Raw genomic sequence first — 27,586 nt, 5'->3', positions numbered from 1 at the left:
TGGTGCGCGGCTTTTTGACAGCTTTTTTGATAACTTAGGCGAACGCATTCAGGTCCGCGGCGGCGATGGTAGGCGAGCTTAGGCGGGCATGTTGGACCAGCGAAGGCAGGTAAAGTAGACCGCTTGATAACTACCCCTCCTCATCTTACCTCTCTATTTAACTATATATATATATAGAAGGGAATGAACCCACAGTTAATTTCACAGCCTCATATACGACCTTGATACTAAAAAAGGGAAAATACCCAACTATGAAGGAATCTTACAGACTTATTGCTCTTATGAATACAGACTATAAATTGTTAACTTCCATCTTGGCTCAACGGCTTCAATCTCTTCTCCCTTCTATTATTAATACAGATCAGGCTGGCTTTATGAAGAACAGGAATTCTGCGGCTAAAATAAGTGAACTTCTTCTCACTATAGATTATTTTACGACAGGTGAGGCTTCTGGTCAAACAGGGAAAGGGACTATCTTGGACTTGGCAATTCTAGCCATAGATGCCGAAAAGGCCTTTGATTCAGTTCACCATGACCATCTTCTATTTGCCCTACAACAATTTGGACTGAAAGGAAACTTTATCAAGTTTGTTAAAAAACTATATTGAAAGGCCTCTACGAGGATGGTAGTCAATGGGTCGTTGTCTCGTGATATAACTCTGCATAGGGGAACCAGGCAAGGGTGTCCCCTTTCTCCGCTTCTCTTTAACATTTCTATCGAACCTCTTGCTATATTAATCAGACACCAACTTGAGGGAATTAAAATAGGCAGGAAGGAACTAAAGATCGCACTTTATGCAGACGATATTCTTATATATATGACTAATACTCACACGAACATACCTAGGCCTCTAGTTATGAAGGTCTGTTGGACCTGATCCGACAGTGCAGATCAGGTCCGCCAGACCTCGCTGAATATGGTGAGCAATACGCTCGCCGTATTCAGCATTGCACCAGCAGCTCCAGAAACACGGGGCATCAAGCTCCATTCGGATCTTGATACATATGCCCCCTAGACTTCTTTCAATTATACAGCAGTTTGGATCTTTTTCTGGGTACAAGGTCAACATAACAAAACCTGCATTTCTTTGGATTAAGCAGACAGGGGACTCCTGCACAAGTGTACCTTTCTCCGTAGTTCATGACTCCTTCAGGTACCTAGGTATAATTATATCTTCTAATCCTGATAATTGGTATTCTCTTAATATTATTCCAATTCTAAACAAAATCAAAGATACTTTTAAAAACTGGCATAACTTACCTCTTTCTTTATCTGATGATTCTCCTCCCTAAAATGCTTTATATCCTCCAGAACATTCCCTTGCTTTTAAAGAGGAAGGACTTTTTTTAATTCTCAATTGAGATCTTTTACTGTATATGGCAAAATAGGAAGCCCATAATTTCACTTTCGAAACCTTTTCTTCCAGTAAGATATGGAGGCCTGGCTTTACCTGATCTCAGGGCTTACAACTACGTTTTTTTAGCTTGTATAGTGACTGACTGGTTATTCTCAAGAGACTACGTTAAAAATAATGATCTTGAAAAAAGTATAATGAATCCTTTTTCTCCCGTCTCACTTATCCATTCTGATACTACCTTTATTCCATCCGAAATAAAAAAACTGACGGCTAGATTTAGAGTTTTGTCGGTAACGACCCGCGTAGCTAACGCTGTTTTTTTCCCCCGCACCTTTTAAATACCGCTGGTATTTAGAGTTCACAGAATGGCTGCGTTAGGCTCCAAAAAGGGAGCGTAGAGCATAATTTACCACCACTGCAACTCTCAATATCAGCGGTGCTTACGGACGCGGCCAGCTTCAAAAACGTGCTTGTGCACGATTCCCCCATAGGAAACAATGGGGCAGTTTGAGCTGAAAAAAAACCTAACACCTGCAAAAAAGCAGCGTTCAGCTCCTAACGCAGCCCCATTGTTTCCTATGGGGAAACACTTCCTAAGTCTGCATCTAACATCCTAACATGAACCCCGAGTCTACACACCCCTAACCTTACACTTATTAACCCCTAATCTGCCGCCCCCGCTATCGCTGACACCTGCATATTTTTTTTAACCCCTAATCTGCCGCTCCGTACACCGCCGCAACCTACATTATACCTATGTACCCCTAATCTGCTGCCCCTAACACCGCAGACCCCTATATTATATTTATTAACCCCTAATCTGCCCTCCACAACGTAGCTGCCAGCTACCTACAATAATTAACCCCTAATCTGCCGACCGGACCTCACCGCTACTATAATAAATGTATTAACCCCTAATCCGCCTCACTCCCGCCTCAATAACCCTATAATAAATAGTATTAACCCCTAATCTGCCCTCCCTAACATCACCGACACCTAACTTCAAGTATTAACCCCTAATCTGCCGACCGGACCTCGCCGCTACTCTATTAAATGTATTAACCCCTAAAGCTACGTCTAACCCTAACATTAACACCCCCTAAGTTAAATATAATTTTTATCTAACGAAATAAATTAACTCTTATTAAATAAATTAATCCTATTTAAAGCTAAATACTTACCTGTAAAATAAACCCTAATATAGCTATAATATAACTAATAATTATATTGTAGCTATTTATGGATTAATATTTATTTTACAGGCAACTTTGTAATTATTTAAACCAGGTACAATAGCTATTAAATAGTTAATAACTATTTAATAGCTACCAAGTTAAAATAATTACAAAATTACCTGTAAAATAAATCCTAACCTAAGTTACAATTAAACCTAACACTACACTATCAATAAATTAATTCCTTTCCTTTAAGGGACGTCATCCAAGATGGCGTCCCTCGAATTCCGATTGGCTGACAGGATTCTATCAGCCAATCGGAATTAAGGTAGGAAAATTCTGATTGGCTGATAGAATCAGATTGGCTGATCCAATCGGATTGAACTTGAATCTGATCAGCTGGATCATGGACATCTTCAGCCCCCGCTTGGGCCAAGACTTCAGCCGGATCATGGACATCTTCAGCCCCCGCTTGGGTCAAGACTTCAGCCGGATCATGGACATCTTCAGCCCCCACTTGGGCCAAGACTTCAGCCGGATCATGGACATCTTCAGCCCCCGCTTGGGCTTGGATGAAGACTTCAGAGCCTGGACTGATCGGTGATACCCGGCGTGGTGAAGATAAGGTAGGATGATCTTCAGGGGCTTAGTGTTAGGTTTATTTAAGGGGGGTTTGGGTTAGATTAGGGGTATGTGGGTGGTGGGTTGTTATGTTGGGGGGGTATTGTATGTTTTGTTTTACAGGCAAAAGAGATGTTTTCTTTGGGGCATGCCCCGCAAAAGGCCCTTTTAAGGGCTGGTAAGGTAAAAGAGCTTTTCTATTTTAATTTTAAAATAGGGTAGGGCATTTTTTTATTTTGGGGGGCTTTGTTATTTTATTAGGGGGCTTAGAGTATGTGTAATTATCTTAAAATTGTTGTAATATTTTTCTAATGTTTGTAAATTATTTTTTTATTTTTTGTAACTTAGTTCTTTTTTTATTTTTTGTACTTTAGTTAGTTTATTTAATTGTATTTATTTGTAGGTATTTTATGTAATTAATTTATTGATAGTGTAGTTTTAGGTTTAATTGTAACTTAGGTTAGGATTTATTTTACAGGTAATTTTGTAATTATTTTAACTAGGTAGCTATTAAATAGTTATTAACTATTTAATAGCTATTGTACCTGGTTAAAATAATTACAAAGTTGCCTGTAAAATAAATATTAATCCTAAAATAGCTACAATATAATTATTAGTTATATTGTAGCTATATTAGGGTTTATTTTACAGGTAAGTATTTAGCTTTAAATAGGATTAATTTATTTAATAAGAGTTAATTTATTTCGTTAGATAAAAATTATATTTAACTTAGGGGGGTGTTAGTGTTAGGGTTAGACTTAGCTTTAGGGGTTAATAAATTTAATAGAGTAGCGATGAGTTCCGGTCGGCAGATTAGGGGTTAATACTTGTTTAGGTGTCGGTGATGTTAGGGAGGGCAGATTAGGGGTTAATACTATTTATTATAGGGTTATTGAGGCAGGAGTGAGGCGGATTAGGGGTTAATAACTTTATTATAGTAGCGGTGAGGTCCGGTCGGCAGATTAGGGGTTAATTATTGTAGGTAGGTGGCGGCGACGTTGTGGGGGGCAGATTAGGGGTTAATAAATATAATATAGGGGTCGGCGGTGTTAGGGGCAGCAGATTAGGGGTACATAGGGATAACGTAGGTGGCGGCGGTTTGCGGTCGGAAGAATAGGGGTTAAAAAAATGTAATAGAGTGGCGGCGATGTGGGGGGACCTCGGTTTAGGGGTGCATAGGTAGTTTATGGGTGTTAGTGTACTTTAGAGCACAGTAGTTAAGAGCTTTATGAACCGACGTTAGCCCAGAAAGCTCTTAACTCCTGGCTTTTCTCTGCGGCTGGAGTTTTGTCGTTAGATTTCTAACGCTCACTTCAGCCAAGACTCTAAATACCAGCGTTAGAAAGATCCCATTGAAAAGATAGGATACGCAAATGGTGTAGGGGGATCTGCAGTATGGAAAAGTCGCGGCTGGAAAGTGAGCGTTAGACCCTTACCTACACGACTCTAAATACCAGCGGTAGCCCAAAACCAGCGTTAGGGCCCCCTAACGCTGGTTTTGACGGCTAAGGCAGAACTCTAAATCTAGGCGTGAGATCTTTATATAATCCAATTTTAGCATGGAAAAAGATCTTCAACGTGTTAGCTATAGAATATCGTGTGTCGAGATACATTCCATTCCTGGGGAACCCTCGGTTCCAAGCAGGATTATCTTCAACACTTTTTTCAAAATGGAAGGCTGTAGGTTTCTCCAATGTACATCAGATACTAGATATAGAGAAAAGTTGTGTCAAATCATTTGACTCTCTTAGAATAGAATTTAATCTCCCACATAGAATTTTTTTTGCGTATCTCCAGGCAAGACACTATGCGCTGAAACTTACAAATGGCTACGGGTGGAATTGGTCCCTAGGGAACATCGAGAATTGGCTTATTTTAGTCAAAAACGGATATATGTCAATCACTCCTTGTTATAAGATCTTGGTTTCTGATAGAGGCACAGTTAATCTTGACAAAATCTGTATCAAGTGGGCTGCATTTGTTAACTCAAGAACTGGACCCCAAGCTACCTCATCTCTCAATTCAAGAAGCTACCCGAGTAACCCTCTCCTCTACCTGGAGGGAGTCCCATTTGAAGTTACTTCACATGACTTACTTTACCCCAGAAAAGGGATCTAAATGTGGAAACATTAACTTTAGTGCCTGTCCCAAGTGCTTTTTTCCATCAGCAAACCTTCTGCACATGATATGGACCTGCCCAAAAATTAGAAATGTCTGGCTTAAAGTTCAATTCTGGCTTCGTAAAATATTCAATGTCACCTCTCTAACTCTGTCATCATTGAACATAGTTTTTCTTTGCCTTAACCCAGAAAATAAGCGGCTCAACACCAAAATTATTAATATGGCCATATTGGCCGTTAGATATCTTACCTTTAAAAAATGGAAAATGCGAACAGTTCCTAGTATTATAGAAATTAAAAATTGCTTAAAGAAACAATGTATCCTTGAACAATTTGATACTAATATAGATAACGATGAAGACATTACTAGGTTTTTTTCTTAAACGGTCAGCGTTTATAAAAGCACTCCCCCCACTGAAATTGAATACCTAATATATCCTTTTCGAAACTCTGACCTGTTTTTGCTAGGGCTATGGTAAATAGGCTCCCCCTTTCTTCCCCTCCCCCTTTTTTTCCTCTTCTTTTTTTTCCCCCTCTTATTGTAAAGTATAAAATTTCAACAATGTGTAGTTAAAATTGCAAAGACACATATTCAAAAAAAAAATTTCTCTCTGAATATGTAAATGCTCTATATGTATATTTTGTACCTCGTCCGGTGTTTACATTTATTTGTGATATGTTATACACATTGTTGTTTATAAATAAAGAAATAAAGAATAAAATCCTTTGGGCCACTCATTTATGTGTGTATATATACACCATAGCCTCTAGTTATCAAAGTCTGGCGGACCTGATCCCACAGTGTGGATCAGGTCCGCCAGACCACGCTGAATACGGCGAGCAATACGCTCGCCGTATTCAGCATTGCACCAACAGCTCACAAGAGCTGCTGGTGCAACGCCGCCCCCTGCTGACTCGCAGCCAATGGGCTGCAAGCAGGGGGGTGTCAATCATCCCGATCGTACTCGATCGGGTTGATTTCCGGCGATGTCTGTCCGCCTGCTCAGAGCAGACGGACAGGTTATGGAGCAGCGATCTTTGTGACCGCTGCTCCATAACTGCTGTTTCTGGTGCGCCTGCAGGCTCGCCAGAAACACGGGGCATCAAGCTCCATACGGAGCGTGATACATATGCCCCAAGGCGTGAACCCATCATAGGACAGACGTTATCAGCCTGGCCCAGCGCCCTTTATTGCAAACAAATTGGTGCCAACCTTGCCACTTCACATATTTTACCTTTTCTGAATCAGTAATTGGTATTTTAAAAGGGTTAAAATTATTTGGGTCACTCATTTCTGTGTAGTTATTTACAGGGCTTTAACCCCATATATAGAATAGACGTATTTTCAGCCTGACACAATTCTTTTTAAGACAAACAATCTGGTGCCATCCTTGCCACTTCATACATTTTACCTTTTCTGAATAAGTAACGGGTATTTTAAAAGGGTTAAAATCCTTTGGGCGACTAATTTTTGTGTGGATATATACACGGCATGAAGCCCTTCATAGGATAAGCATGTTTTTAGCCTGGCCTAATGATTTTTATAGCAAACAAACTTGTGCCAAACTTGCCATCTCATATATTTTACCTTTTCTGAATAAGTAAATGGTCATTTGAAAGGATTAAAAACCTTTGGGCCACTCATTTATGTGTGGAATATACAAGGCATGAACCCTTCATAGGACAGACATTTTGTCAGCCTGGCCCAATGCTCTTTATGGCAAACAAATTGGTGACAACCTTGCCACTTCATATATTTTACCTTTTCTGAATAAGTGGTATTTTAAAAGGGTTAAAATCCTGTGTGCCACTCATTTTTGTGTGGATATATACAGGGCATGAGCCCCTTTATAGCACAGACATGTTCTCAGTCTGGCCCAATGCTTTTTATGACAAACAAACTGGTTCTGACCTTTTCAAATCACAAATTTTACCTTTTCTAAATAAGTTACTGCTATTTACAGGGTTTCTTTGCCATATAAATCTTTGGGACAGTCTGAAAACACTTGGATTGTACAAAGGGGCTCACGCCCTATATAACCACACAGAAATCAGTGGCCCAAAGGATTTTAATTGTTTTAAAATACTATTTACTTACTTAGCAAAGGTAAAATATATAAAGTGGCAAGGTTGGCACCAGTTTATTTGCCATAAATAGCGTTGGGCCAGGCTGAGAACATGTCTCTCCTATAATGTATAAATATAAATACCAGTTACTTATTCAGAAAAGGTAAAATATATGAAGTGTATATCAATGAGCTAGGTATAGAACTGTCTTATTCATCAAATTATGGTTCCATCTATAACCCATACACTCATATTCCTTAGGGGAGTGCAGGGGGTGCCCTAGTGGTTGGTATACAGTGTAATCCCAAAGAAAAAGAAAAAAGAAAACCACTATTTGGCACATAGGTAGATCCATAGAAAGGGAGTAAAAAAACAAAACAACTTTTACTGTCAAATATTAAAATACAAATATTGGAGCATCTGGATTAAACACACTACATTTGTCTATTTCAAAATAAGACAATAATCGTTGAGGCTCTAAGTTTGCAAAATTAATCATATTCGAACACTGTCAGAGGCCCATTGTAAGATGTCCCCCGAGATAGAAAAAGATCCCTAAAAAACTACTGACTATGATTTGGTGCTACCCACATAGGTGGGTGAAGGGTGGGGATTATCAGACTATCTCTTGGTAGGCAGCTGCTTCCAATTATTGTGAAAAAGATACGGCTTGGAATGGCCAGAATTACCTGTATATCAATCACAGAGAGCACACAAATAAAGTATAACCATGTACAGATTACTCACAGACAGGCAAACGCCTAACGCACGTTTCACCTGGGCTTTCTTAGAGCCTCAACAATTTGACAGTAAAAGTTAAGTTTAAAAAAAGTTTACTCCCTTTCTGCGGATCTACCTATGTGTTTAAGTGTGTGCCAAATAGGGGTTTTCTTTTTTCATTTTTTGGGGGATTAGAAAATATATGAAGTGACAAGGTTGTCACCAATTTGTTTGCCAAAAAGAGCGTTGGGCCAGGCTGTTAACGTCTGTTGTATTATGGGGCTCAAGCCCTGTATATATCCACATATAAATGAGTGGCCCACTGGATTTTTACCCTTTTAAAATATCAGTTACTCAAAATTGTGCCCTGTTTGCCATCTGTATAGTGCAATATAAAATGATTATTTTTTTTAAATGTAAGTTTGTTTAGGTTTTTGGAAAGTGTATTATTTTATTCAAACTAAAAATAATGCTAAATGACAGTCACAGTGGCTATCTTATAAGTGACAGTCACAGTTGTTACCTTATAAATGACAGTCACAGTGGTTACCTTATAAGTGACAGTCACAGTGATTACCATATAAATGACAATCACAGTGGTTACCTTATAAATGACAGTCACAGTGGTTACCTTATAAATGACACTCACAGTGGTTACCTTATAAATGACAGGCACAGTGGTTACCTTATAAATGACAGGCACAGTGATTACCTTATAAATGACAGTCACAGTGATTACCTTATAAGTGACAGTCACAGTGGTTACCTTATAAATGACAGTCACAGTGGTTACCTTATAAATGACAGTCACAGTGATTACCTTATAAATGACAGTCACAGTGATTACCTTATAAATTACACTCACAGTGGTTACCGTATAAGTGACAGTCACAGTGGTTACCTTATAAATGACACTCACAGTGGTTACCTTATAAATGACAGTCACAGTGATTACCTTATAAGTGACAGTCACAGTGGTTACCTTATAAGTGACAGTCACAGTGATTACCTTATAAGTGACAGTCACAGTGGTTACTTTATAAATGACAGACACAGTTATTACCTTATAAGTGACAGTCACAGTGATTACTTTATAAATGACAGTCACAGTGGCTATCTTATAAACTACACTCACAGTGGTTACCTTATAAGTGACAGTCACAGTGGTTACCTTATAAATGACAGTCACAGTGGCTATCTTATAAATTACACTCACAGTGGTTACCTTATAAGTGACAGTCACAGTGGCTATCTTATAAGTGACAGTCACAGTGGTTACCTTATAAATGACAGTCACAGTGGTTACCTTATAAGTGACAGTCACAGTGATTACCTTATAAGTGACAGTCACAGTGGTTACCTTATAAATGACAGTCACAGTGGTTACCTTATAAATTACACTCACAGTGGTTACCGTATAAGTGACAGTCACAGTGGTTACCTTATAAATGACAGTCACAGTGATTACCTTATAAATGACAGTCACAGTGGTTACCTTATAAATTACACTCACAGTGGTTACCTTATAAGTGACAGTCACAGGGGTTACCTTATAAATGACAGTCACAGTGGTTACCTTATAAATTACACTCACAGTGGTTACCTTATAAATGACAGTCACAGGGGTTACCTTATAAATGACAGACACAGTTATTACCTTATAAGTGACAGTCACAGTGATTACTTTATAAATGACAGTCACAGTGGCTATCTTATAAACTACACTCACAGTGGTTACCTTATAAGTGACAGTCACAGTGGTTACCTTATAAATGACAGACACAGTGATTACCTTATAAATGACAGTCACAGTGGCTATCTTATAAATTACACTCACAGTGGTTACCTTATAAGTGACAGTCACAGTGGTTACCTTATAAATGACAGTCACAGTGGCTATCTTATAAAAGACACTCACAGTGGTTACCTTATAAGTGACAGTCACAGTGGTTATCTTATAAGTGACAGTCACGGTGGTTACCTTATAAGTGACAGTCACAGTGGTTACCTTATAAATGACAGTCACAGGGGTTACCTTATAAATGACAACACATGTTTCCTGTCTAGAGTGGAGGTCACGTGTTTCCTGTCTAGAGTGGAGGTCACATGTTTCCTGTCTAGAGTGGAGGTCACATGTTTCCTGTCTAGAGTGGAGGTCACATGTTTCCTGTCTAGAGTGGAGGTCACATGTTTCCTGTCTAGAGTGGAGGTCACGTGTTTCCTGTCTAGAGTGGAGGTCACGTGTTTTCTGTCTAGAGTGGAGGTCACATGTTTCCTGTCTAGAGTGGAGGTCACATGTTTCCTGTCTAGAGTCAGTGGAGGTCACATGTTTCCTGTCTAGAGTGGAGGTCACATGTTTCCTGTCTAGAGTGAAGGTCACGTGTTTCCTGCCTAGAGTGGAGGTCACATGTTTCCTGTCTAGAGTGAAGGTCACGTGTTTCCTGTCTAGAGTGAAGGTCACGTGTTTCCTGCCTAGAGTGGAGGTCACATGTTTCCTGCCTAGAGTGGAGGTCACATGTTTCCTGTCTAGAGTCAGTGGAGGTCACATGTTTCCTGTCTAGAGTCAGTGGAGGTCACATGTTTCCTGTCTAGAGTCAGTGGAGGTCACATGTTTCCTGTCTAGAGTCAGTGGAGGTCACATGTTTCCTGTCTAGAGTGGAGGTCACGTGTTTCCTGTCTAGAGTCAGTGGAGGTCACATGTTTCCTGTCTAGAGTGGAGGTCACGTGTTTCCTGTATAGAGTGGAGGTCACATGTTTCCTGTCTAGAGTCAGTGGATGTCACATGTTTCCTGTCTAGAGTGGAGGTCACGTGTTTCCTGTATAGAGTGGAGGTCACATGTTTCCTGTCTAGAGTCAGTGGAGGTCACATGTTTCCTGTCTAGAGTCAGTGGAGGTCACATTTTTCCTGTCTAGAGTCAGTGGAGGTCACATGTTTCCTGTCTAGAGTCAGTGGAGGTCACATGTTTCCTGTCTAGAGTGAAGGTCACGTGTTTCCTGTCTAGAGTGAAGGTCACGTGTTTCCTGCCTAGAGTGGAGGTCACATGTTTCCTGTCTAGAGTGGAGGTCACATGTTTCCTGTCTAGAGTCAATGGAGGTCACATGTTTCCTGTCTAGAGTCAGCGGAGGTCACATGTTTCCTGTCTAGAGTCAGTGGAGGTCACATGTTTCCTGTCTAGAGTCAGTGGAGGTCACATGTTTCCTGTCTAGAGTGGAGGTCACGTGTTTCCTGTCTAGAGTGGAGGTCACATGTTTCCTGTCTAGAGTCAGTGGAGGTCACATGTTTCCTGTCTAGAGTGAAGGTCGCATGTTTCCTGTCTAGAGTGAAGGTCACGTGTTTCCTGCCTAGAGTGGAGGTCACATGTTTCCTGTCTAGAGTGGAGGTCAGATGTTTCCTGTCTAGAGTCAGTGGAGGTCAGATGTTTCCTGTCTAGAGTCAGTGGAGGTCACATGTTTCCTGTCTAGTATCAGTGGAGGTCACATGTTTCCTGTCTAGAGTGGAGGTCAAGTGTTTCCTGTCTAGAGTGGAGGTCACGTGTTTCCTGTCTAGAGTGGAGGTCACGTGTTTCCTGTCTAGAGTGGAGGTCACGTGTTTCCTGTCTAGAGTGGAGGTCACATATTTCCTGTCTAGAGTCAGTGGAGGTCACATGTTTCCTGTCTAGAGTGGAGGTCACGTGTTTCCTGTCTAGAGTGAAGGTCACGTGTTTCCTGCCTAGAGTGGAGGTCACATGTTTCCTGTCTAGAGTGGAGGTCAGATGTTTCCTGTCTAGAGTCAGTGGAGGTCACATGTTTCCTGTCTAGAATCAGTGGAGGTCACATGTTTCCTGTCTAGAGTGGAGGTCACATGTTTCCTGTCTAGAGTGGAGGTCATGTGTTTCCTGTCTAGAGTGGAGGTCACATGTTTCCTGTCTAGAGTGGAGGTCACGTGTTTCCTGTCTAGAGTGGAGGTCACGTGTTTCCTGTCTAGAGTGGAGGTCACATGTTTCCTGTCTAGAGTCAGTGGAGGTCACATGTTTCCTGTCTAGAGTGGAGGTCACGTGTTTCCTGTCTAGAGTGGAGGTCACATGTTTCCTGTCTAGAGTGGAGGTCACATGTTTCCTGTCTAGAGCTCCAGTCTGCAGCTATTCCATTCTGTTAAAAGTAGGCGTGTAGACTCCCGATTTAACATCACTATATGCCACACAGCCATTGGCTGCAAACGTATTTATAATTGTAACTGATTGGTCTTGGCAGTTTAATAACTACATGAGCACCTTATTACTGTATCTTGCGTTTAGTAATAATGTAAAATAAGCCTCTTCTGTTTGGGACACAGAAGCTAAGGTTCAACAGCAATTATTCCTTATCACTGTGTTTTATATTCGTTTCCAGGTCTGAAGAAGCCCTACTTTGTACAATTTAATGGCGGTATCAGTGCGTCTCAGCTTAACTGGATAAACCACGTTCTTACGTCTTCAGATGAAAAAGAAGAAAAGGTGATTGTAGCAGGTACGTTTGTAACAAGAGATTTCTATGTGCGAGTTACAGATAACAAAATAAATAAACCACCTCTGTATATAACAGTAGGAAAATCACACAATGTACATAATACAGACATCCCAACCTGTAAGAACTCATTTCAGGGAGGTGGCTTCTCCCGCTACTGCCCCGCCACCCCACCCCCCCTCACAGTTATATTTGAACACCTTGAAAACCTAAATAGGATAGAGACTTATCATTAAAGTAGCTTCCCACTACAGTCACATTTAAAAATAGCTTTATTGCACAACCACATACAACAAACCTATTTTCCAGTGATCGTACGCTTGTTGAATGCTTAAATATTTTAGAATACAAAGTTTAATTACGTGCAGTAAATAAGGTAGTATTTGTGTTTTATTTTATTAGAATAAGTGGGGGCTTTTTGGTTACTGATGCTTTGAGGGTTCTATAATGTCCCAGCAACTAAAGGCATCCTTAAAGAAACACTTTTCTGGATTTGGGCCACATTGGATCATGGTACTTGTAGTTTCAGGGAGATTGCATTCCATTTGCTGGCATCAGGGAGCCGCTATTACAATCAGGGAGACTCCCTGAACTTTAGGGAGAGTTGGGATGTCTGATAATATAAAGACACACATTAGCAGAAAACAATATATGAACAAGCAGCGCTGCACATGTAACAGGCAAATAAGAGTCCATTAATAACCAACAATAAGCAACTTATATGTTACCGTGTGTTTCCTCCTTATTCTTTTAATGACGATGTTCCAAAGGCTTTAAACATATAGTTCAAACAGATCCTGACTGTGCTTTAAACAACGGCGAAAATAAGAATTTGTGGGCATTTCTGGTGGGACGGGGGACCAGTCCAAAAGCTGACAATATATACAGTAATATATGCAATACAGAAAATATTTATTGTTACTAAAATGGATTACATGACAGGCCTCACACTCATATGAACATACTTCTCGTTAAAGAAAAATCTGTTTTACAAAAACAATGGGATACATTTTACAATTTTATGCAAGGGATAAATACAATGACCATGTCTTTTTATAATACTGTACTACACCATATGACGAGGACAAACAACAGCAACAAGGTGTACTGTATGTCTTTATCTAACTGGAATATCCATCTCTATAGCAGACCGCCAACCATGCCAGGTACTGCTGTGCTAAAAGGATCCACGGAATGCCCTGGCTTTGCCAATGGGACACCTGAAGCTCCGCCCCTCTTTTATGATGCTAACCAAAGTTGGCCATCTCACACAAACCCCCCTCAATTCCCTGCAGTGAAAGATTCCGGTAAAATATTTGTAGATATGATATAGTAACCCTGGGGAAAACCTATGGTAAATTATTTGTAGGTATGATGTAGTAACTCTGGGGGACAGCCTACGGTAAATCATTTGTAGGTATGATGCAGTAACTCTGGGGAAACGCCTACAGTACAGTATTTGTAGGTATGGTACAGTAACTCTGGGGAAACGCCTACGGTACAGTATTTGTAGGTATGGTATAGTAACTCTGGGGAAACACGTACAGTACAGTATTTGTAGGTATGATATAGTAACTCTGGGGAAAGCCTAGGGTACAGTATTTGTAGGTATGATATAGCAAATCTGGGGAAACACCTACGGTACAGTATTTGTAGGTATGATATAGTAACTCTGGGGAAATGCCTACAGTACAGTATTTGTAGGTATGATATAGTAACTCTGGGGAAACGCCTTCGGTACAGTATTTGTAGGTATGATATAGTATCTCTGAGGAAACGCCTATGGTACAGTATTTGTAGGTATCATATAGTAACTCTGGGGGACAGCCTACGGTACAGTATTTGTAGGTATGATATAGTAACTCTGGGGAAACGCCTATGGCAGTGCTTTCCAAACTGTGTGTCATGACACGTTAGTGTGTCGGCAGCAGTGTGTAGGTGTGTCCCTGCTTCAGCACAAATGTTTTTGAATTTAACATTTTTTAAAACAATATTTTGGTTTCTGACTTTCCGCCTACCTGCTACGCATATCACGTGGTTGACACGTGATTGATACCTAGTGGGTCACAGATCATCTTAACCTATTGGCGCAACTCAGTGGGAACTGAAACTATTCCCTTTGGAGGCACATTGGCTCCTGACTGCACGAGTAGTCTCCTCAATCGGCTTGTGACTGCATGTGTAGTCAGTGAGTGCGACAGCAGTGTGTTTGCAGCGTGGGCAGTAGTCAGTCGGACTTGCAGAGCGCTGAGGGCAGCTTAAACGATGAGCTGAAGTCAGAAGTCCGTGTTTTGGGGGGGGGGGGGGTTTGCAGCTAGCTCCCAGTAGTGCATTGCTGCTCCTGCTCTTGATATATGGATAGGAAGTGAAACTTAAAAATGCTTGATGATGAAATGCGAGTGTCTTTAGCTAGTATTCCACCAAATTATCAGAAACTGTGTTCATCCCATCAACCTCATGCATCCCATTACAGTAAGTAGCTATTGGTGTTATTAATTCTTGCACATACATACTGTTACTTGTAAATACATTTCGTTATTATATAATTTATGTATGTGTCTGTATCGCTGAAAACAAGTTAGTTTAACCTCCTGGTTGCTACTACAACTGAATTACTGTGTCGCAAAATGATGTTGGTCTAAAAAGTGTGTCACCAACATGAAAAGTTTGGAAAGCTCTGGCCTATGGTATAGTATTTGTAGGTATGATATAGTAACTCTGGGGGACAGCCTACGGTACAGTATTTGTAGGTATGATATAGTAACTCTGGGTAAACGCCTACAGTACAGTATTTGTAGGTATGATTAGTAACTCTGGGGAAACACCTATAGTACAGTATTTGTAGCTATGATATAGTAACTCTGGGGGACAGCCTACGGTACAGTATTTGTAGGTATGATATAGTAACTCTGGGGAAACGCCTACAGTACAGTATTTTTTTATTTTTTTATTTTTCAAATAATTTTTATTGAGGTAAATCGGTTAACAGACAGCTTATGCATTATTAACTGAATATATAACAATATAACATTGATACATAAGCTTTGTTGCAAGAGGCGAAACACCACCTCTATTATCATAGGGACCTCGTTTTTACAGAGGCCGTCATTTAGGGTCTTGTTGAACTACACTGGTTCTTTTGGTTTATCTCAATAGGAATGTAACTGGGATGGCCGTTAAGTTAGTGGATCAGTCCACTAGGGATGCTAATTAGGCAAACACTACAGGTTTCAGCGGGGGCGTAGATACGTGTTAGTTTGCGCATCTCACCATTGGTAATGCGGGGCCGAGAGAGGCCGTATTAATCCATCCACAAGCTCTCTCTTGCTCCCCGTGTCTGGCTTACTCATATGGAAGGGTTGGAGGGCAGCTATTAGGGGTATTGTTATTGTCTGTGTGGGTCAGGGTAAATCGAATTGGGTAGTCAATCAGCAGGGTTGTCTCGGGCTCATCGTTGGTCTTTCTAGCTATGTGTTTTTATTTTTACGAGTCAAGAGGGTGTACCATGGTTCCCAAATGAGGCAGAAGTCAGTCAGTTGCTTACGCTCCCTGTAGACATAATTTTCCATGCTCCTGATGTGGTTCACACAGTTTACCACCCCTTGCCACCTGGGTGGCTGACTTTTCTTCCAATTCCTGGCTACAAGTAGTTTGGTGGAAGTGAGGATGCATATAAGCAAATTTCGTTTAGCTCTTGGGAGTGACTCAACTCCCAGGTGCAGGAGTGCGAGGGCTGGGTTAAGCACCTCCACAAGGTCCAGATCTTTACACATGGTCTCTATCTTTCTCCAGACGCCGGCCAGCTTTGGGCAAGTCCACCAAATGTGGAGCGGGGTGCCCTCTTCTCCACACTCTCTCCAGCACATGGGGGAATGGTCCGGGTAGAGTTTCCGCAGTTTTGTTGGTACCAGATGCCACCTCGTAATTATTTTAAAATAGAGCTCGTATAGGGTTACACAGTGGGTGGCTTTTTTGGTAAGGGTAATTGCCTCCTCCCATTCTTCAAGTGAGTGGGTGAGCTGTAGCTCTTCCTCCCAGGCTTCCATGTAGATCGTTTTGGAGGGAGAGTTGTCTTTCAGCAAGCACTGATAGTGCGCTGAAAGAGGCTTGTATAGTTGGAGGTTAGCTTTCCAGCGGAGTTCCCATGGGGTAAAATCCCGCAATTTGTCTTCTAGGAAGCCCCAAGACTTCATAAGCGCTCAGAGTCGCAAGAGATCAAAGTGAAATTTTGGGGTCACCGCGGGCAAGGCCAACATTGTCACATGAGCCTTTAATTGTTTATTTTCATAGAAGTCCAGTAGAGAGACTATATCCGTGGTAGGCCACGAATTAGCGTGGATGTCAGGTATTCCTAGTAGTAGACCTCGAATAGAGTGTACGCGTGAGGGGTGTGGGGCTATAAGTCTGTGATGCCTTAGTTTCAGCCAGCTCTCCTGGCACCCCTTGACTATATTGTTGGATATGCAGACTTTTGTCTGCCAATGCGGGGAGAGCCAGAGGAGGTCCTCCAAGTCAACAAACGCTGGCAGCGATGCCTGTTCCAACTCCTTCCATCTAGTGGCAGGGAGGCCATTACCCCACGCAGAGGCATGGGTAAACATTGCCGCCTTGTGGTATTTCCTTACATTGGGGAGGCCCATCCCACCCCTCTCTATAGGGGTTTGCAGGATATGGGCTGCAACACAAGGTCTTTTGTCGTGCCAGGTATAGGTATTGAAAAGAGTCTGAAACTTCTGAATCAGAGATATCGGAATTGAAATAGGAATACAACGGAAGAGATACGTGAGCTTTGGCAGAACCATCATTTTGAGGGCCGCCACCCTGCCAAACCACGAGATCTCGCTATACCTTTTGGAGTTCAGTTCCAGTGTGATCTCCTTCAACAGGCTCTCGTAGTTTTCTCTAATAGTTATCTTTTTAGAGTGAGAAAGGAAAACACCTAAGTGTTTTATGCCTTTATTGGACCATTTGAAGGAGTAAAGGAGTCTGATTCTGCGCTCTTCTTTCGGGGGGATGTTAAGAGAGTATGCCTCCGTTTTACTGATGTTAATTTTGTAATATGAGAGTTCACCGAAGCTCTTCAGCAGATGGAATAGTGGAGGAAGGGAGTCTAGAGGTTGCGTGAGGAAGACTGTAAGGTCATCCGCGAACAGAGCTAGTTTCTGGACGGTGTCATGGAGCTGGAGTCCCTGTATGTCAGGACATCTCCTGATGGCTGCGCCTAAAGGCTCGATTGCCAGTACGAATAAGAGAGGGGACAGGGGGCATCCCTGTTTGGTCCCGTTCGTTATCTGTATTGTGGGGGAACAGAACCGCAGGCCCCTCACCACTGCGGTAGGGGAAGAGTAAAGTGCTAGAACCGCTCTAATGAAGGCAGCTGGCAAACCGAACGCCGCGAGAGCCTGAGATAGATATTCCCACCTCACCCTGTCAAATGCTTTTTCAGTGTCAAGTGACAGGGTGAGCATGGGGAGGCCCGGGTCTGCTGCTTCTGTGTAGATGTTGAGGAGACGGCGGGTGTTGTCAGAGCCTTGCCTGTTGAGGACAAATCCTACCTGATCTAGGTGTATAAGCACCTGGAGGTGTTTGTTCAATCTGTTGGCAAGGATTTTGGCGTAAATTTTGGCATCCACGTTAATAACGGAGATGGGCCTATAGCTAGGGCATAGCGAGGGATCTTTGCCTTCTTTATGGATTGTGACAATGTTAGCCTCAAGAAACTCTGGGAGGAATCTCCCGCGTTGGGCTACGCCATCAAAAAAGCGGAGTAGAATCGGAGAGAGTGTGGGGCTGAGGGCCTGGTAGAAGGCGACTGTAAACCCATCTGGTCCCGGGGCCTTGTGGGGAGCCAAACCGGCTATAGCCACTTTAACTTCCTCTAGCGTAAATTGTGTCGCCAATGTGGTTTTGGCGTCTTCCGTTAATACAGGTAGATCTAGTCCCTCCTGAAAGTTGCTAATGTCACTGGGGGTGGCTCTATCTGATGTCTCTGAGGTTGCGATATTATAGAGGGAGGAGTAGTATTCTGCAAAAGCTACTCCTATTGCTTTAGGGGAATGGACTGGTCCCTTTTGGGTGGTGATGGAGGCTATCCTACTCTGCTGCGTGCGTTTTCAGAGCTTATTTGCTAGCAGTCTGTCTGCTCTATTGCCTTTATGGTAATATAGCTGTTTGAGTCTGTGTAGGCTATCTTGTACTCTTAAGGTTTCCCTTTTAGCAATTTCTTCTCTAATTAGGCCTATCTGCTGGGCTATTTGGGAGTCAGGGCATAACTTGTTAGAGGACTCCAGAGAGCGGAGATCTCTGTACAGCTTAGCTAGTGACTGGTTTCCTGACTTGCGATAATGGGCTAATGTTTTGATAAAGTGTCCTCTCAGATAGGCTTTGGAGGGTTGCCCAAACTATGTCTAGGTCTGTAGTGCCGATGTCATTAAAAGTAAAAAAAAGTCAGCTATCGTCGCGGTGAGTGTAGGAAGCTCTCTCTCGGCTAGTAGCTGGTCACAGAGTCTCCAGGGGGGCCTATTGGTTAAGGATTGCAACTCAGAGAAATCTAAATAGACCATGTCATGATCTGACCATGTGCATGGCCGAATGGTAGGGTTCGTCATCTTGTCTAAGGACCATGAGTCACATAGTATGTAGTCGATCCTTGAGAATGAGTTGTGGGCTTTAGAGTGGTGTGTAAAGTCTTTTTCTGTGAGTGCTAAGCACCTCCATGCGTCGTACAGGTCATGTTGGTACATAAGTTTGCGGAAGGCATTAGAGGTTGATGAGATATTTCTGTCCGCATGCGTAGTGAGAGTGGATTGTTTATCTTTTTGAGGATCCCATACCATGTTAAGATCTCCCCCTATGATTAGGTGTCCTCTTTTAAGTTGGTCTACCCGGGCTAGGAGCTGTCGTGTAAATGGTATTTGCTTCGTATTCTGTGCGTAGACAGAAACTAGGGTGTATACTATGTCATTAAGTTTACAGACTAGAATGAGGAATCTACCCTCTGTGTCCCTCTCTACATGTTCTAATGTGAAGGTTAGATCCCTACTGATCAGGATTGCCACTCCTCGGGTCTTTCCTTCTGTGTTAGACGCTGTTTCACATATTGGAAAATATTGGGAGCTCTTAATAGCACGGGAATCCCCTGACCAATGTGTCTCCTGAAGGAACAGGATGTGGACCTTATGAGTATGGAGGTAGTTAAGTAGGAGTTTTCTTTTCATAGGGGGGTTTAAACCCTGTGCATTAAGGGTGGCTAATCGAATTGGTGCCATTGCGGTAATAGGTTGGGGGCAAGGGGGGGGCAAAATTTGGGTAAAAAAGGATGGGGTGGATTGCAGATTGTATTGTCAAGGAGCCAGACATGGGGACCCACCTGTTCTGAGGTGTTTGAGATAGATGGAATTTCAAAGGCCCTAGAGGTTACTCAAGAAAAAAGTGTCAAGCAATAACTTTCGCAATGAGTGTCTCCCCTGATGGCGATCAGGGGGGCACAACTATTTTTGTGGGGCGGAGAGAAGCAGCAAGCAGCCATGCTCCCCGCCAAACCCAGGAAACAATTTGTCAATATAAACATAAGTACAAACATAAACATAACATACTTGGTTAAGCGAACAACATATTAAATAACAATGAACAGGACTATATAGTCAAACCAGGGAGGAGGTGAAATCTGATTGTTAAGCAGGTGACACTGTAACATGAAAGAAGAACATAGAATAACAGTCGGCAAGGTCTGAGCCGGTACCCGACTGAGCCGGCTCACAACTGATATAGTGACTCTGTCTGTCTTGTTGAGCTTGGATCCCATTTGTCTTGTTAGGTGTTGTGTAATGAGGTCCGTCAGGGATTGAGTTTGGTTCAGTCACCATGCAGTCACCATGTGGGGGTTAGGTCAGAATACGGTCAGTTGATGTGGGTAATATGGTGCTGGTCTGAGAGTAGGTGTTGTCATGGTCAAGTCAGGCCCTGCAGACGTCAACTTGCGGTCGATCAGTCAGAGTACACATTTCCATAATTCAATAGAAAAGCAAATTGTAGGTTAGTCATTGCCATGAGTATCTTACTCAGTCACAGACATGGCTAAATACAGATGTACCTGATTACACTAAACACTATTAAATAACATGTCAAGCATTGTAAGGTATGGTAGGAAGAGGATAAACAATTGCATCATGTTTTAATGGAGGTGTACAAATGGAAGTTATCAATTGAGTTGCAAACTGCGTATACACAAAGTCAATGAGTTCAATTCTGCATGGAATCTGTAAATCTCACCCGTCTTCATCTGTGGTTGTGAGACCTCTCTGGAAGTTATGTGTGGGAAATACCCACAAACGTCTCTGGAAATATGTTGGACAGTTTTAGCAGGGCTGTAAGCAGGTTCCCTATGTGTCTTCGGTTAGGAGTAAGTCTCTGGAATCCAGCGATCTTTTTGACGTGGAGACTGACCGTTGTGAGAGCGGTTTCCAGGCCTGTGCAGAGGCCCTGAGGCCACTTTCTTTGGCTGTGGCAGGAGCTCTATCCTCCGGGTCTGGTGGGAGGAGTTCCCATCTCTGTAGTAGCTCCCTTGCTTGTTGCGGTGTGGTGGCAATGAATTGTTGACTATCCTTGGTGATAAATAGCCTCACTGGAAATCCCCATCTATATTTGAGACCCTTTTCTCTTAGGACCTTGGTAAACGGTTGGTAGTGCCTACATAACTGAAGCGTGTGTGGTGAGAGATCAGGATAGATCTGTAGCTCGACATACTTGTCTGGTAGTGTTTTTTCTTTGGCCAGAACTCGGAGGATCTTTTCTCCGAATGTGTAATAGTGTAGTTTGGCTATGACATCTCGGGGTTTCCCCTTGTCCGTTGTTCTGGGCCTAATCGCTTTATGCGCTCTATCAATAAGGGTTTCGCTGCCTAGGTCAGCACCTAGTATGGCTTTGAACAACTCCTGCAAGTAAGCATCAAGATCTTGGGGTTGAACAGTTTCTGGGATCCCTTTGACCCGTATGTTTTTGCGGCGTGACCTGTCTTCTAGGTCCGCCAGTTTTAGTTCCAGGTCTGATATTTGGCCAGCTAAGCTTTGTGAGTAGCTGAGAAGGTTTGTGTGGTCTATTGTAAGATCTTCCTGTTTGCGCTCCAGCGCATCTGTGCGCTCTCCAATGATACCAATGTCTCTCTTCAGGTCGGCATGGGATCTGTCCAATTTCTTCGACAGTGAGTCGTGGTGGGACGCCAAAAGTAATTCAATGGAATCCATTAGGTTGTACAGGATGTGCCCTCTGCTGTTGTTAAGCGAGAGATCCGTTGTGTTAGAGTTTTACCAGGCTGGTTATCTGAGAGGCTCCCCGTATCTGAACCTTCATCTTCGGATCTCGTATGGATCATTCTGCTTGGATGTTGAAACTGGTCAGCGACCGTTCTTTTTGGCGTGTTGTGGGGTTTTTGTTTTCTTTTATGAGATTGAGACATTTTGGGGTAAGGCTACCAACCGTGGTCCTGAGTAGCTTTGCTTTCTGTCAGCGGGAACCTGCTTGCTTCAAGTATGTTGCTAGGGTTTCATAGGTTAGTCGGGGCTAGAGGCCTTTGTTACATGGGCTCACATACTAAAGTGTTCCAGGGACTCTAGATGAAAAAGAGACGCCTTGGGTGCACAGAGGGGTCTAGGCCGTTATGCTGGTATTAGAGGATCTGTTAGCTTGTCTAGTGGAGTTGGCAGGTGTCTCAGGTCACCAGATCTCTCTCCTAGGGAGTTGGCCCCTCAGGACGATGTGGGTAAAGGTATTTGGGGTATGACCCACAGGCAAAAAGGGCCGGCGGGAAAGGGGGGAGAAAGATCTGGCTCCGTCAAGGGGCTTTCTGTGCTGCAGATGTTGGCTACTAAAGTGGCTCAAACTTCAAAAGAATAGCAGTCTATATGTATGTGAGAACCTGGCTCTGTACCTAAGATTACATCAAGGTCCAGATCAACTTTCCCAGAGTTATGAGTTTGGATAGTGATGATCCTAGGGCTAGTGAAATATACCACGTGTCAGATGGTTTGCCAAGACTTATGGAGCTAGGGCCTATGGGTTTATAGAAGCTGATTGCGGGGCCTCAGTTCTATAAATACAGTCACTTTCCCTGAAATAGCACTGTGAACCTTCTGGATAGGTGTGGAGCACTGTGTGTATCAAAATACCAGGTAAGTTCAGCACAGTGCCTGAGGCTGGAAATGCCTCAGCCCAGCTGTAGATGTCAGCTTCTTCGCGCCAATTTGTGCCTCCTTTTATGCTAACCAAACACAGTATGAAACAGCACAGAGATATGGAGGTTAAGGAGTGATACTACACACCAAATATACAGTTCTGTAGTTTATGGGTTATGTCTTCAGTCTTACTTAAGTTGGAGGTGTGCTCCAGAATTCCACTCTATCTAATAATCCTGTGGATAGAGCGTGCAGGGGTAGCCACAAGGAGCTTATGTAGAAGTATGCCAGAACTAAGCCCTTTCTAGTGTTGGGGTAAGAAGGGAGAGTTCAGATGTGGCCTCTGAGTAAAAGTAGGCAGCTATGAGACTGAGGTATATTGGTGATGGCCTGGCAATAATATATGTGCCGGTGGTTGACGGTAGGCTTCAGGTGTGGGTAATAGTCTTGTATGATTTAACAGAGCCTACCGAGGTTAGTGGTTAGATGTCAGTCTCAATTAGCCCGGTTAGGGAGATAACAGGGTTCTATTATGCAAGTGTCCTTGTGTGTGCACAGTACTCTTACCCGGTCCCCCCGGCAATGTCTGTTCCGCTGACAGGGCTCTCTGCTGGGTCCGGGAAGTCGGGCCGCAAGATGGCGGCGGTTCGCGCCTAATAGGCTGTGGCGCACTTTAGTTTTGGAGATTTTCGCCTGGTCCCCGCCTCAGTCTGATGTGGACTCTGGGCTGCAGTTCTAGGTAATCGGGTGACCAGGGGAGAGGGTAAGTCCAGACGTGTGCTCTCTAGGTGTAACTAACCACCTGACACCTCCCGGCAGAGTTAAAAGTTGGTGACAGCCTGCCGTTCCGGAGCGGAGCCCCAACCCTCCGGACAACAAAGGCAAGAGCAGGAGTATCGTTGCGGGGTCAGAAGGTCCAGAAGATCAGAGCCAAGTCTCTGCTGTGCCGGTAGTTGTGCGGGGTGCGGGGGTTAGTGTAAGGCCTCAAGCTGTCCTCCCGGTCTGGCGCCGCGGCTCCGGTGGTAATAGGGAAGACTTCACAGGCGCCCTGGAGCGGAGCCCCGACCCTCCAGGGCCGTGAAGACTGTGGCTGCTGAGCTGCTGTAGGTGTCCCGTAAGCTGGAGGCTAGTTACACTCCGTCAGGTTGGATATAGCGCCAAAAAGTTTTCACTCTCACTCTAATTTGGCGAGTGCTAAGTTGATCCTGGCTGCTTTAGGTTATAGATTTTCCCTATTTCTAGAGAGTTTGATCAGCCAAATATGGTGTTTAATACTCAAAAGCTGCCAGAGCTCGCCACTTGTGCTGCTGCTCTGCACTGCGGCTAACTCCGCCCCCTACAGTACAGTATTTGTAGGTATGATATAGTAACTCTGGGGAAACGCCTACAGTACAGTATTTGTAGGTATGATATAGTAACTCTGGGGAAAAGCCTATGGTAAATCATTTGTAGGTATGATGTAGTAACTCTGGGGGACAGCCTACGGTACAGTATTTATAGGTATGATATAGTAACTCTGGGGAAACGCCTACAGTACAGTATTTGTAGGTATGATATAGTAACTCTGGGGAAAAGCCTATGGTAAATCATTTGTAGGTATGATGTAGTAACTCTGGGGAAAAGCCTACGGTACAGTATTTGTAGGTATGATATAGTAACTCTGGGGAAAGCCTACAGTAAATCATTTGTAGGAATGATGTAGTAACTCTGGGGAAACACCTATGGTACAGTATTTGTAGGTATGTTATATTAACTCTGGGGAAAAGCCTACAGTACAGTATTTGTAGGTATGATATAGCAACTCTGGGGAAAAGCCTACAGTACTGTATTTGTAGGTATGATATAGTAACTCTGGGGAAACGCCTACAGTACAGTATTTGTAGGTATGATATAGTAACTCTGGGGGAAGCATACGTACAGTATTTGTAGGTATGATATAGTAACTCTGGGGAAAAAGTCTACAGTACAGTATTTGTAGGTATGATATAGTAACTCTGGGGAAAAGCCAACGATACAATATTTGTAGGTATGATATAGTAACTCTGAGGAAAAGCCTACAGTACAGTATTTGTAGGTATGATATAGTAACTCTGGGAAAAAGCATACATTACAGTATTTTTAGGTATGATATAGTTACTCTGGGGAAATGCCTACAGTACAGTATTTGTAGGTATGATATAGTAACTCTGGGAAAAAGCCTACAGTACAGTATTTGTAGGTATGATATAGTAACTCTGGGGGAAAAGCCTACAGTACAGTATTTGTAAGTATGATGTAGTAACTCTGGTGGAAAGCCTACAGTACAGTATTTGTAGGTATATTATAGTAACTCTGGGGGAAAGTCTATGGGAAATCATTTGTAAGTATGATATAGTAACTCTGGGAATAAGCCTACAGTACAGTAAATGTAGGTATGAAGTAGTAACTCTTTGGAAAAAACCTACGGTACAGTATTTGTAGGTAGAATATAGTAACTCTGGGGAAAAACCTACGGTACAGTATTTGTAGGTATGATATAGTATCTCTGGGGGAAAGCCTACGGTACAGTATTTGTAGGTATGATATAGTAACTCTAAAGAAAGCCTACAGTAAATCATTTGTAGGAATGATGTAGTAACTCTGGGGAAACACCTATGGTACAGTATTTGTAGGTATGTTATATTAACTCTGGGGAAAAGCCTACAGTACAGTATTTGTAGGTATGATATAGTAACTCTGGGGAAAAGCCTATTTGTAGGTATGATATAGTAACTCTGGGGAAACGCCTACAGTACAGTATTTGTAGGTATGATATAGTAACTCTGGGGGAAGCATACGTACAGTATTTGTAGGTATGATATAGTAACTCTGGGGAAAAAGTCTACAGTACAGTATTTGTAGGTATGATATAGTAACTCTGGGGAAAAGCCAACGGTACAATATTTGTAGGTATGATATAGTAACTCTGGGGAAACGCCTACAGTACAGTATTTGTAGGTATGATATAGTAACTCTGGGGGAAGCATACGTACAGTATTTGTAGGTATGATATAGTAACTCTGGGAAAAAGCCTACAGTACAGTATTTGTAGGTATGATGTAGTAACTCTGGGGGAAAAGCCTACAGTACAGTATTTGTAGGTATATTATAGTAACTCTGGGGGAAAGTCTATGGGAAATCATTTGTAGGTATGATATAGTAACTCTGGGAATAAGCCTACAGTACAGTAAATGTAGGTATGAAGTAGTAACTCTTTGGAAAAACCTGGAAAAAGCTACGGTACAGTATTTGTAGGTAGAATATAGTAACTCTGGGGAAAAACCTACGGAACAGTATTTGTAGGTATGATATAGTAACTCTGGGGAAAAGCCAACTGTACAGTATTTGTAGGTATGATATAGTATCTCTGGGGGAAAGCCTACGGTACAGTATTTGTAGGTATGATATAGTAACTCTGGGGAAAGCCTACAGTAAATCATTTGTAGGAATGATGTAGTAACTCTGGGGAAACACCTATGGTACAGTATTTGTAGGTATGTTATATTAACTCTGGGGAAAAGCCTACAGTACAGTATTTGTAGGTATGATATAGTAACTCTAGGGAAAAGCCTACAGTACAGTATTTGTAGGTATGATATAGTAACTCTGGGGAAAAAGTCTACAGTACAGTATTTGTAGGTATGATATAGTAACTCTGGGGGAAGCATACGTACAGTATTTGTAGGTATGATATAGTAACTCTGGGGAAAAAGTCTACAGTACAGTATTTGTAGGTATGATATAGTAACTCTGGGGAAAAAGTCTACAGTACAATATTTGTAGGTATGATATAGTAACTCTGAGGAAAAGCCTACAGTACAGTATTTGTAGGTATGATATAGTAACTCTGGGAAAAAGCATACATTACAGTATTTTTAGGTATGATATAGTTACTCTGGGGAAATGCCTACAGTACAGTATTTGTAGGTATGATATAGTAACTCTGGGAAAAAGCCTACAGTACAGTATTTGTAGGTATGATGCAGTAACTCTGGGGGAAAAGCCTACAGTTCAGTATTTGTAGGTATATTATAGTAACTCTGGGGGAAAGTCTATGGGAAATCATTTGTAGGTATGATATAGTAACTCTGGGAATAAGCCTACAGTACAGTAAATGTAGGTATGAAGTAGTAACTCTTTGGAAAAACCTGGAAAAACCTACGGTACAGTATTTGTAGGTAGAATATAGTAACTCTGAGGAAAAGCCTACAGTACAGTATTTGTAGGTATGATATAGTAACTCTGGGAAAAAGCATATATTACAGTATTTTTAGGTATGATATAGTTACTCTGGGGAAATGCCTACAGTACAGTATTTGTAGGTATGATATAGTAACTCTGGGAAAAAGCCTACAGTACAGTATTTGTAGGTATGATGTAGTAACTCTGGGGGAAAAGCCTACAGTACAGTATTTGTAGGTATATTATAGTAACTCTGGGGGAAAGTCTATGGGAAATCATTTGTAGGTATGATATAGTAACTCTGGGAATAAGCCTACAGTACAGTAAATGTAGGTATGAAGTAGTAACTCTTTGGAAAAACCTGGAAAAACCTACGGTACAGTATTTGTAGGTAGAATATAGTAACTCTGAGGAAAAGCCTACAGTACAGTATTTGTAGGTATGATATAGTAACTCTGGGGAAAAGCCGACGGTACAGTATTTGTAGGTATGATATAGTATCTCTGGGGGAAAGCCTACGGTACAGTATTTGTAGGTATGATATAGTAACTCTGGGGGACAGTCTACAGTAGAGTATTTGTACTAGGTATGATATAGTAACTCTGGGCAAAAGCCTATGGTAAATCATTTTGTAGGTATGATGTAGTAACTCTGGGGAAAAGCCTACGGTACAG

At 42.2% G+C, this 27,586-nt stretch overlaps 1 protein-coding gene across 2 annotated transcripts in view; it reads left to right on the top strand.

The window, feature by feature from the left end:
* The window catches only part of MAP2K4 (mitogen-activated protein kinase kinase 4), a 1,109,040-nt gene that overhangs the window by 116,826 nt on the left and 964,628 nt on the right, over positions 1-27,586 (top strand). For both annotated transcript variants that reach the window (XM_053710735.1, XM_053710724.1), the window contains exon 4: positions 12,430-12,546. In XM_053710735.1, coding sequence (XP_053566710.1) covers positions 12,430-12,546 — 117 coding nt within the window. The remainder of the gene's footprint in view (positions 1-12,429; positions 12,547-27,586) is intronic.

Source organism: Bombina bombina, chromosome 1 (assembly GCF_027579735.1).
Source record: "Bombina bombina isolate aBomBom1 chromosome 1, aBomBom1.pri, whole genome shotgun sequence".
In the NCBI taxonomy this organism is placed as follows: domain Eukaryota; kingdom Metazoa; phylum Chordata; class Amphibia; order Anura; family Bombinatoridae; genus Bombina; species Bombina bombina.
This window is presented reverse-complemented; position numbering and strand designations above follow the sequence as displayed.